Raw genomic sequence first — 13025 nt, forward strand, 5'->3', positions numbered from 1 at the left:
ACTGCCCATCTTTTGCCGCAGGCTGAAAACCCACCTCCTCAGGAAACACTACCCTGATCCTTCCTCTTAGCCTTGCCTACTTGTTGTCAATTATTTGTTCGAGCTCTTGTTTTATCGGATCTTGTTTAGTTGATACACTTATTTGTTTGTTGAAACAAGACCAGGAGACCTGGTTCTGCCAGACCCAAAATGAAGTCCTAGTATGTAACACACCTACAAACCACTTTATAACTGAAGTTCATGATGTCATGAATAGTTCGTGACGAAAGGGGACGTCACGAACTTTTTTTTGTCTGGGCCCGGAGGACAAATGGCCCCTGCCCATGTATGACAAAAGGGGACGTCACGAACTTTTTTTTGGCTGGGGCCGGAGGACAAATGACCCCTGCCCATGTATGGACGAAACAGATACAAAGCCTCATGTAAGCCCGACCCCTTGGGTCTGGCAACAAAGCCTCATGTAAGCCCGACCCCTTGGGTCTGGCAAATACTGTGGATATTTTTTTAATAGATTCCATGGTTAATGTTAGATTTCTTGGGCTGGCCTGTCTGGTCTTGTCACATCCACTTTGTAATATTTACTAGGACGCTTTTTATCTAGGAATAAAGTTACAATAGAGATGGGTGACTTGTCCGAATATTTTAATTTGATTTCTTTCCATCCTTCAGACATAGCGAAATGGGTTATGTACAGGTTTGATTTTGTGTATTGTAAAGGGAATATAAATGTACATGTAACAAAAACACTGGCACCTTTAAATACAGTGCCGATAACCCTAGAAACTCGACAAAAAGAAGAGCGCATGACAGAGGGTGAGTATGAGACTACCATATACCCTCCTCCCAGTTACACGTATCCTGGGTAAATGACAAAGGTGTTGATTTTATAATGCCAAATTAAGATCTGGCATGTTTAAATTGTGCAATCTTGACAGTGCCATAACTTTATTTTTTCATTATTTTCTCATGCAAACCAAGGATTAATCAGAGGGGCCACAGAATTGTATTTGCAAAAACGTATAGAGATCCTACTTTCGTTGTCAAAAGGTTTACTCCCTTCGACTTAACCCTCCAAACACATTCTTATCCGCAGTTACAATTTATGGTTTCTAAAATTACTTCTACCCCATTCTATACTGACAGAAGACAATGGAATCAATGACAGTGATTTCCATTGTCCATTTTTACACGAATTGTCAAACATTTGGAGAAATATTTCACAATATTTATTTACACTTACAAAGTATAAAAGAAAAATAGCACCTTGACATTCAATCAGCTTTGTCAACAGATTCAACACCTCTCAAACACTTTATAGAGATCAGGTATGTTGGCAATCTGGAGCACACTGCCGTCTTCACTGAAGTGCTTGGGAGGGCTGAAGAGGCTACGTAAAGCCTTAAAGATAATATGCTCCACCTTCCAACGCCATGAATTCATCTCACTGTCCTGAAACAGGAATTACACATCAGTTCTGATAAGTGTGTCATGACAAATAGAAAGTTTGTGTGCTCACATGCGTTAATCATGTTCATTACATATCGCTGTGGGGCAGAAACCTCTCCATATTTAATCTTTTTTTTAAAAGATTTTTTGGGCTTTTTGCCTTTATTGATAGATGACAGTAGACTGACAGGAAATGGGGAGAGAGATGGGGGGGGGGGGGTGACACGCAGCAAAGGTCGTCGGGAACGGGAGTCGAACCCGCGACACGCTGTCAGGCTGGCATTGCAGCCTAGGGTGCCTGGACCGCCACGCTGCGGCCCAGGCCACCATATTTAATCTTTAAAAGAAATTCTTAAATTAATGCTCTTTCATATTTCTTTTTTTATATAATTTATTCATTTTGTTGTATGATTGACAGTATCATGCGAAAATACCCTAGTCTAGAAGGTCACAAAATAGGGATGCCAGGTTGAAAGTAGTAAATATTTAAACAATGAAAATCATTAACTCATTCACTGCCTAGAACGACTAAAACGACTTTTGTCCTTTAAGCCATGTCTGCCTAGAACGACTATAACGACTTTTACATTAAAAAAAATATATATATATATATTTTCTTTTTTTTAAAACAATTTTTTTTTTTTACCCAAAGACCAAGGAGATATGATTTTTCGAAGATCTAGACTCCCATCCACTTCCTTGTTAACTTAAAAATGTTGTATCTCGGCTCCTGAGTACTTTTTCTTTCAATGAAAAATCTCTGGCAGTGGGCAAACGCGGCCAGAAATAATTCAGGCAGTGAATGAGTTAACAAGAGCTTGTGATTAAATCATAACTACATAGGTTCCATTGGAACACAGGTTCTTTTTTACATTTTCTGTAAAGTAATGGTTTTGGACATGCAAAGGTTTCTGCCCGACAGTGACAATATACCATGTTAAATACAGTAGTAGAAGTAGGCCTGTTTTTCTCCATACCGTCTGCTCATCTCCAGGCCCAGTCTCCAGGATGTAATGCTTCCTGATGGAGTAGAACTGGCTGCACTCCTTACCAAAGTCTCTAAAGCACTCCTTCTCGTCGTCCCAGTTCACCTGATCAACAGCAAACAGCAGTACACTTCAGACATACTCTCGTAATTCAGGTGACTTTGTTTGTGTTGTAGATTACCTGCAAGGAATCGTACGTACCTCGGTGGCTAAGCGCAGGATGAACATTGGGAGACCCTCCATAACAGGGGTGTACTTGTCGAGCAGTAACGGTAGCCCCGTTAGGTTTCCTTCCTATAAAGCACAAAGCTTAGTCTTACAAGATGACCAATAACAGAGTAGGCTATGATAATTGAGAATTCAGTACTTTTCCCTGCCCCATCAGTAAATTGTCTAACCAACAGACTTACCGCCCTACCATATCAACTGACCTGGTCTATCTCCACAGAGAAGTAGTCCGCCAGCATCTCCGTTTTTTTCTTAAGGAAGTCTACAATGTACTGAGCCAGGCCCTCCTTTGGTCCGTCATCCTCCGTCCAGCCACTCTCCTCAGAGTCTAGTGCCATCATGGCCAAATCATACAGTGGAGCGGGCTCCTAATACACATAACCAGCCATGAGAATCACTGCATCACGAAGTTTAGGATCTCTCATATACTGGCATAAGCGAATCAAATAAATAAATGGAATACTCACAGATAGTCTCAATACACCAAAATTGCCAAAGTCATAGATCAGTATTTGGTAGAAAAGCTCCTGACTGGAATAGATAACAAAACAAAATCCAGAAATAGAATGAATGAGATGTTTCGGCAACCTGAGAGGAAGCAGACACAGTGAACCGGGCTTTTGGACTGACCTGAGTTTGGTGGTGCTGAGTAGGTACAGTTTGGTATGATGTTGGATGAGAGTCCACTGGGGATCCACACAACCCACAAACGAGTGATTCTGGAGCATCTCTTGAAGACCTGAAGGAATGGAAAACACATTTAATTTCTGTTATTTGTTGTTTTACTATACTTTATAAATCACCGGGTCAGAACTGCATACATTTCAGCTAACGAAACGGTGAAGGAACATTGTCAAGTTTACCTTTATGCGTTTTCTCAGTGATCTCAGTTCTGAGCTCCTTGATACTCATCAGCTTGATCGTTCTCCTCCTGGGTGTCGCTGCAGCGGTGAGGTCTTCCTGTTCCTCTGGTCCTGTCCTGGGACGCTTCCTGTGTTCAAACAACCACACACACACGATACTCTGCATGTGCTATGTCTTATTGTGTCACAACATCATACAACATCTACATTATAAATAACATTCAACAGAGTTAAGCCATAATCTTCAGTCAACTGTTTTGTCAGAAGATCACACACACACAAACACACACACTTTGGAATCTGGCATTACCTGGGAAGATCTGGGTTGGAGATGCTGGTTCCAATGCCATCTTGTGGATCCCCCACCTCCTGCTCTGTCACAGCCTCCACCATCTCTGCATCCTCCATCTCATCCACATCGATGGTGCAGAGCTGACGGCTGGTCCCGGCCTCCCCGCTGCTTGTACCAGACGATTTGGTGACAGGCACTGCTGCCTTCTCCTTTGGCTGGAGGAAGGCATCCAGCTTCTGAGCTCGACAGTCGGTCCTCACCATCTGATGTGCGTAGACTCGCTCACCGGATTCAGACGTGGTGCTAGAAGAGGGCTTTACCTCACTGCTGGCGGAGACCGACAGCCCTGGCAGCAAGGTCTGCACTCAGAATAGAGCAGGATCTCAACAGTGGTATTCATGTCTATGAATTGAATATCAAGGACCTCATTGGAAACAAGACCGCAAGGACTTTTATGAACGGACCTTTTAGACAAAGTATTTTAATGTAACTGTGCTGTTTTAATTTTTTTGCCTAATAAAATATTCAATCAATAATACACCATACACCATTCACGTTTAATGAAGGAGATTGGTGGAAGATTTCCATTAGACTAACGACTTTTGTTTTTGTACCTGTATCACTAGTCATGCCATACCTGTGTGAAATACGTGCGGGAGAAGTTGGAGCCCAGCAGTTTGCTCTCGACGTGTTTCTGAACACTCTCAATGATGCAGTCTTCATGCAAAAAGTGCACTTCGTGTTTTGTGGGATGGACGTTCACATCGATGTTATGCGGGGCAATCTCGAGGCTATGGTAGTACAAAGAGGTAGGTAAACACAAATGGCATTTAACAGCAATGGCTTCTATTGAGGAATACAAAATAATACCCATCGTTGGATTTATTTACCTTAGATAAAGAAAGGGGTGGGTGTTCTTCGGTAGGTATGCAGCATAAACCGTCTCAATGGCCTTCTTCAAGGCACTTGATTCCACCAGACGATCTGCGGGAGGGAGACCACTTAAAACCATGCGTCTCTATATTAGGTACATCATAATAGGCGAACATCTTCAAACATTTTAACATAACATTTAAAAACAAATTACATTTTCAAAAATAGCGGAAAGAGCAGATCTACAAGCTCGTAGATATATTTTCGATATTCGCCATACGATTAAATGTATAGGGCTTAAGTGGTGAACACAATGTAATATTATCTACAACTTTAAAAGTTTCGGACAATGTGACTGACTGCTCTACATACGATTGATGAAGAGGATGAGAATGCATTTCTTGACCGAGTAGTTTGCGTTGGAGATATAGCCTTTCAGCTTGTAGGCGAGTTTCTGATCCTCGCAGCCCACTTCGATCAGCTCCCTAGGAACACATACCACCATGTGAATTCATTCCATCTGAAAGCAGTCAATACTGGGCCATCAGAGCCGAGCACAGGCTTCTCGTGTTTGAATTGTACCTGCTGACTGCATTGCCAAATACCCCACGAATATTATCCAGTATTGATGCGTTGGGTAAGGTCCTGACATCTGCCACAGTCTCTCCTTGCTGAAGACGAAAAGAAAGACAAGACAAGACAAAGATGAAGCTCAGATAATCAGGTCTAAGGTCTAAAGTCCTAAGCCTATTCTATCTGTATTTTCTAGTAATGCTGATCAATAATATAATCCACAGTAGTTGAGAGAGATCCAATATACAAACACATATTTACCCTTTGTAACTTAATAGTTTCATTTTCTGACCTTTTGGACACGGTTTGTGATATTGGGCTATAATCAAATTTGTCTTGACTTGACATTTTGGCATCTTGGGACTTGTGTAGCTTTGATAGGAGTGGATATGCTTTGTGTTCAACATGCAGATGTTAACCACATGAACCACAGCCGGTCCCTATACTGGGCATGTTATAGGTGAACATTCTACAAATATTCACAGATCTACAAGCTCACAGAACTTGTAGATTGGCTATTTTCACTATTTGAAGTATGAAGGATTTAAGGGATTAAGTCTCACCTTTTTGACAGAAAAGCTCTTCCCAGAGTTGTGTATGGCATACCTGTAAAACATTATTTGTGGATTAACAGAGACAACTCAAATGAAAAGAATGAGACAGTTAATAAACCAAAGAGCAAGCTCCATGAGGCTTTCGGAGAAACGCCAGGCAGACAGACCTGCTGACCACCTCTACAATCCTGCCGTACTCCTCACTGGGGCTCTTCAAGGCTTTCCTCCTGGTTGGCACATTATAGAACAGGTCCTCCGCCTGCAGGATTGATATCCTTATATTATATGCTTCAATTGGTACAGTATATGCAGTACATCAATCTCTGCAACAGCATGTGCGATCAATGAACTTACAAGGATCTGTGTCCCCTGATTCCCAGCACAGGGCTTAGGAGGGCTTTTGAGTTTCCCATCACTGTAGTTGGCTCTGAGTAACGACAGGAACAATATGACTCATGACATGAGCAGACAGAATAATAATAATAAACTTTATTTGTATAGCACCTTTCATGACATGAAATGCAGCTCAAAGTGCTTTACAGAGCAAGAATACAATTACAGTTAGAACCAATTTAACAAAAAAAAAGAAAAGCAAAAGCATAAAACAACATTAAAATAGGCAATACAGTGAGGACTTAAAAAATCAACCAAGGAATCAGCTAAAAGCAAGAGTGAAGAAATAGGTCTTGAGCTGTGCTTTAAAGCTATCGACAGAGGCTGCCTGTCTTAGGTGTAATGGGAGTTTATTCCACGCTGTCGGTCCGTAGAAGCAGAATGCTGCTTCACCGTATTTTTTATAAATACAACAGCTTGCAGTGTGCAAGAGAGCAAGAGGAGTGATGAAACATGTGGATATAATGTACCTGTATGCACACTTGGCATCTGCTGTTTTAGTGGTTATTGTCACATGAGCAACATGACTTATACTGGCCAGTGCCTACAAACAAGTACAAAGACACAAATAAATATGAGGTGCATCAACCATGAAAGCAGTATATCCAGTGGTGGAAAAAGTAATCTTTTACTTCAATTAAGGAAAAATAGCAATACCACGATGTAGAAATACTCTGTTACAAGTTAAAGTCTTGCATTCAAATCTTTACTTGAGTAAAAATACAAAAGTATTGTCATTAAAATGTACTTACAGTACCAAACATAAGCACTCATTATATACAATGGCCTGGATTGGACTTATGATGTTGCAGCTGGTAAAGCTGGGGCTGATTTGAATTACTTTATGGTAGCTTAATCAACAATGATCATAATTTATCAGTTAATGTATGTTTTGTATGAATAATCTTCATGTGCAAAGTAACTAGAAAAAGTACAATATTTGCCCCCTGTAGTGGAGTAGGAATAAATATGGAAACACTCCAGTAAAGTCAAAGTACTTCAAACGTTTACAGTACTCTAGCCTCTTTGTATCTGCCAAGTTTTTGTTTCATAAAAACCCACCGTAGACATGTTATGAGCTACTTTCTGTCAATATATTCTAGCAAAAATAGCATCTAAGAGTAAATGTACTTAGTTACTTTCCACTCATTTTATAGCCTGACACAACGCCAAGAAGTCTATAATAAGGCCTACCTCTCCTCTGAAACCGTATGTTGAAATGGCTGTAAGGTCCTGGAATGTCTGAAGTTTGCTGGTGGTGAACCGTTCACAGACTATTTCCATGTCTTCTTTCTGATTTGACAAAGGACAAAAAAAAACACAGGTTAATTGGTGTGTGAATCAACAGTACCAGAGAACGTGAATGATAACACTGCTGATGACCTACCCTGATGCCAGTGCCATTGTCTTGTATCTGAATGAGCTTCAGTCCTCCCTCTTTTACTGTCACCTGAATGTTGGTTGACTTGGCATCTAAGCTGTGACACAGAAAACACAAGTGTGATTTAGACGAAGCCAGTGGTTCTCAACCTTTTCAGGCTGTGAAAATAATCATATTTGAACTGGGGACCCCACACCCTGACAATTAGATGCTTGGAATGTAGGAGATGAGGCATTACATAGATAAATATTTTCAAAATAGCAGATCTACAAGCTCACAACGCCTCGCAAGCTTGTAGATCGGCTATTTAAAACAATGTTGCCTCTTTCTTATATTTGACCAGTTTTTATAGTATAGTTTGTTGTGGCTCTGGTCCATAGCTTTAAGTTTGTTGATTACTTTTGATGCAGTAATGGTCTTTTTCTCTCTTTTTTGGTGTATAATCACTTTCTGACCAGAAAAGAAAATATTTCACAAAAAATGTTGTCAATAGAAAATGCATTGACCGGATCTGTAGAGGGCGCAGTGGAGTAACTATTGTTTTCTCTCCATCCGGTGGATTATTTTACATTTTGGTCAAAAAGTGTATTTTTGACGTGAGGTGGAGGCTCCGAGTGTTCCCACTAAGGAAAGTAGAGAGAAAGTAGGCTTTCAGCATCTTAAAACCGTCTTTGTTTTGGTGAGTAGCGAAACTGTATTTTTTATTTACTACAGACGAGAGGCTGAGCTACCGCGGGTGAGCGGGCAACGGCTCGAAAGTAACATAGCGTTAAGGAGAACTCCTTCTAACGCTGTGGACCACACAGAGCAATCAGAGTAATAATACACCACTGGAGAATTAGTTGTGTACACTTTATTTAAGGTTGCATGGTAAACTTGAGCTTGTGTAAAAAGTGGTGTTTGAGGCATTGAGGGTTTACCAGTTCTCTAGCAGCTCTTTGATCGCGTTAGCTGGACGTTGGATGACCTCTCCAGCAGCGATCCGATTGACCACAGTTTCATCCAGCCTCCGGATCACTCCTGCCATTTTCACAGCACTGCTGCAACAAGGTACATAAATAACCTACAAAAGAGCTAATGTTAATATTATGGCGAAATCAGATGGGCTGGCGATGTGCTTCACAGCCAATCATGTATACAACTAACTTAAATGTGTGTTTACAAGCACCCTTTCCCAATAATCGTCAACATTAACAAAACACAACAAACACATCCAGCATGGATCCGCGCCATGGGCAGTGTTGCCAGATTCTAGGAGAGAAATAAGCAACCAGGTCTATGAAAACAAGCCCAAAAGAAGCGACTAGGCTTTGAGCGCTTTGAAAATGTAATAGCCGATCTACAAGCTCACGAGATGGTAGATCAGGAAAAATGTGGAATATTTATGTAACAATTTATTTTAACAACTCAAATTTTGTATTGGGGTCCCTGCCATAACATATTTTCAGATGGAGGTCTGCAGACAAATTCATATTAATTTGGGGGTCCCTGACATGAAAATGTTTGAGAACCTTTGGTTTAAACAACATTAGGAACAAGCCCAAATAAGCACTTACACTTTAGAAACAAGCTAAAAAAAGCGCAACCCACAACTCCCAATATTTACAAGCAACTTTACCGAAAAATAAGCCCAAAGTCCCTTATAATAAGCGGACATGGCAACACTGACAGCCAGCATGGGTACGCGCCACACGGTGGTTACGCGCGGGAGAAAGGGGAACATGCTACACCCCTCTCATCGTGGATTGGTTGCCCGCTGTGGAATGGAGGCGGGCTCTGCAGCTACATGAAATGATTGGCGGAAATTATTCTTCCTTGAACCTTCTTCTGTGGTAATTTATTTATTTATTATTTTTTTGTGGCCCGTAACGTGTAAAGATGCAGAGCGCCACCTGACGGCCTGGCGGAGCGAGATGTATCACCATCACGTTGACATTTCTGTCATTGTCAGAGGTGTGAGGTAACTAATAGAGCATCGCAGTTCCCGCCCACTTCCTGTTTTTTTTGGTGCCGGAAGAAAAAACTCAATGCATTTTCCCATTGACATTTCCAAAAATATTTATATCTATTAATTTAAGCCTCGAATCAAGCCATCATGACATGACATGAATCATGACCATAAACGTTTGATTCTGTGATTATTTTTTTGTTGAAAACGGCAAAACAAAGGGTATTTATTAAATATAGTATATCATATAATTAAATATAAAATTAAAAAAAATCACAGAAAAAAACGTTTTATGGTCATGATTCATGTCATCTCGTGATGGCTTGATTCGAGGCTTAAATTAATAGATATAAATATTTTTGGAAATGTCAATGGAAAAATGCATTGAGTTTTTTCTTCCGGCACCAAAAAAAACAGGAAGTGGGCGGGAACTGCGACGCTCTATTACTCAAGTACTAGTCTGTACTTAAGCACAATTTTGAGGTCTCTTTGCTTTACTTGAGTATTTCCAATTTTCAGTACATTACATTACATTACAGTCATTTAGCAGACGCTTTTATCCAAAGCGACTTACAATAAGTGCATTCAACATAGGTAGGGAACGAAACTACTAATAACCAGAAGTATTAAGTGCATTTTCTGCAAAAACAAGCAACCAAGAGTATACCTAGCGCTAAGGTAAAAGTGCAATATATCAGCTACCTATTTTCCTTAAACAGATGAGACAACAATAGCAAAATCAAATGAGCAGGAGCTAAAACAAATAAGTGTATCGACTAAACAAGATCCAATAAAACAGTACAACAATAACACAAACGTTCGTACAACTAGTTAACAACAAGTACTTTTACTTCTACTCCACTACACCCCAGAGGTAAATATTGTACTTTTACTCCACTACAATTATTTCAAAACTTTAGTGACTAGTTAGGCTACTTTGTAGATTTAGATTATTATTAGAAAACAAACATTAACCACTTCAGCCACCACCGTTTCGGCCATTTGAAAATAGCCGATCTACAAGCTCACAATGCTGTGATGCAATGCATTGTGAGCTTGTAGATCTGCTATTTTCAAAAGATTTGTTTACATTTTAAAACTTGTGAAATGGCACATTCTTTCTTTCTACTTTTGGTACTTTTCTTTACCAATACTTTGTACTTTTACTAAAGTAAATGTTTTATTCCAGACTTTTACAACAGAGTATTTCTGCATTGCAGTATTGATACTTTTACTTAAGTACAAAATGTGAGTACTTTTTCCACCACTGGGTTTTCCACCATTGCTCACTTTCCCTATAGTATGGAAAATCCCTCAAATGCCAAACATCTGGTCTTCATTTCTGTATAATGTCAATATTGCTATACATGTGTGTGTCCACCCATAAAACAATCTCTCACTCTCTCACTCACTCTGTTCCTTTATACTGCAGTACAAGGAACAAACTGCTCTTAGGTTACAGTGAATAGCCTGCTATATATATACTGCTACATTGTAGTCCACCTACTGATTTGTATTTATTTATTTTATTTTTTAGATATATATCTCTGATGGGTCTTTCTTTCTAGTCTCTGGCATATTCTACTCAAGAATGTAAAAAACACACCTTAACACTAGGCTAGATCTCTATGAATAAAATAATTAACAGACAAAAAGCTTTGAACTGTTAGTTGTGTCCTAAGTCTGGATGTAAAATCACTGTGGCATCACAACAATCTCTATTATTTCTTCAACATACAGTAGCCTACAGTTTTTTTCCTGAATCTATCTGTAGTGCCAGTTTTCACCCTATATCTGTCTGCTGCTCTGTGTGGATCCATGACAATTGATCATTAAAGCCTCTCATCTCTACTATGATCAAATGTAATTTGATTACATGTCTATATAACCGTATTCATTTAAAATTGACATTTGAAAATAAAGGCTATAACACACAAATTAAGAGACTTCCTTAATGCATAAAAGTGTAACTTTTAACCACGCAGGTCAGCCAGTGTGCTATCATGTAGGCCTACACACACACACACACACACACACACACACACACACACACACACAGTCAAGAGTTAATTATGGAGCGGTCCTATGTGAACTATCTGTCAACAGAACAATGGTGACACACAAGTTCAATTATGAGATTTATTATTAAATTATTATTTATTTATTTTATCCCAGATAAAAAATAATTATCAGTTAGGACTTAGGACAAACATTTTCTGTCATTATTAAAGTTATGCTATACCTGTAGTAGTACACTATAGTTTTGCCTCTCAAGCAGCACGATGGGATCATATAGAATGCTGAAAGGAGTTTGTCCACGGGGTGGCGCTATTAAACAGCCAAAATGTGGTTATCATTACCTGGCGTTACCTGGCTAATTTTTACAGTCTATGGACTCAGTCCATAGACTGCACTCAAGCTTGCACTCAAGCTGAACTAAAGCTAGCAACCATCCTGGGGTCCATCAGAGCCTCTGATGGTCCCCAGGACATGCAGGACATGCAGGTACATGACTATGTAACCATAGTACACTCCTCTGACTCAGAGGAGTGTACTATAGTTGCATGGCCATGTACCTGCATGTCCATGACATTTTTCGCAAGAACTTTGCAATAAAAACATATTTAATTGTTACTTGACTAGGTTGATTAGAATAGTGTGTAGGCTACATATACTCCTAGATTAGAAGATGCTTTCTTATCAGTTATTTACTGAGGCCTGGCTTTGTTTGTTAGCTCAAGCTGTTTCTTTCCCACACATGTCCACATCCATCATGTTAAAGGGGAATGAAACCCTAGGCTGATTTATCAGTCCGGAGGCCTGGCTCTACCTGCTCCAGCTGTTTCTTTCACAAACAGTCCCACATCCATCATGGGAAAAGGGAATGAATGTTCTCCTGTGCAGATTACAAACTACAGAAAGATTAAAAAAAGGAAAAAAGAAAAAAAAAGGCTGACCTAAAAAGACAGTCACTGTGAAGTAAGCAAGCAACGCACCAATAGCTGCAGCTGCAGCTGCAGCTGCAGCTATTGGTGTGCCAATGTGCAAGCATTGACAGCAGTCAACATGTATTGTCAATGCTTCCACATCAGCACACCTATATCTAACACCCATTATATTTTAGCTGCAGTTGGTTGCTTACATCACAGTGAGAGTCCGGTCAGGGTATGTCAGTCTGCCATGTTTTTACCCTTCTGTAGTTTTTCATTTTCACCACAGGAGAACAAACCACAAAATCAGCCTACAGGGCTTCATATCCCTTTATTGGCCATGAGTGGCTTCACAAACCTGTACACAATACCATACCACATTGTCTAAAATACACTGAGTATAGAAAATGTGCGGGTAAATTGAGGTGCTTTAACATCTTTCTTTCTCACAGGATTGTCCCCAGACCCCAGTATAGATATCCTCAATTTATCAGGCTGCATCTCCTCAGGATTCAGTGCGTCCAGGTAGTTAGTGTTGGTGTAGAAATGTCACAGCCT

The 13025-nt window shown here is 40.0% G+C and overlaps 1 protein-coding gene across 1 annotated transcript; it reads right to left on the minus strand.

Moving 5' to 3' along the window:
• Window positions 1-721: 721 nt before the first annotated feature.
• Window positions 722-8801, minus strand: mlh1 (mutL homolog 1, colon cancer, nonpolyposis type 2 (E. coli)). The gene is made up of 19 exons (XM_080449006.1): window positions 8510-8801; window positions 7596-7686; window positions 7403-7501; window positions 6679-6752; window positions 6170-6242; window positions 5983-6074; window positions 5825-5867; window positions 5271-5359; window positions 5061-5173; window positions 4706-4799; window positions 4453-4606; window positions 3834-4174; window positions 3524-3651; window positions 3291-3399; window positions 3128-3191; window positions 2864-3028; window positions 2634-2726; window positions 2424-2537; window positions 722-1449 (listed from the first exon to the last, which is right to left on the minus strand). Exons 1-19 carry the CDS (start codon window positions 8614-8616, stop codon window positions 1294-1296), a joined length of 2199 nt encoding a protein of 732 aa, XP_080305132.1. The 5' UTR covers window positions 8617-8801; the 3' UTR covers window positions 722-1293.
• Between the last annotated feature and the right edge of the window lie 4224 nt (window positions 8802-13025).

Source organism: Gymnoscopelus braueri (genome assembly GCF_963280865.1).
Source record: "Gymnoscopelus braueri genome assembly, chromosome: 14".
Classification (NCBI taxonomy): domain Eukaryota; kingdom Metazoa; phylum Chordata; class Actinopteri; order Myctophiformes; family Myctophidae; genus Gymnoscopelus; species Gymnoscopelus braueri.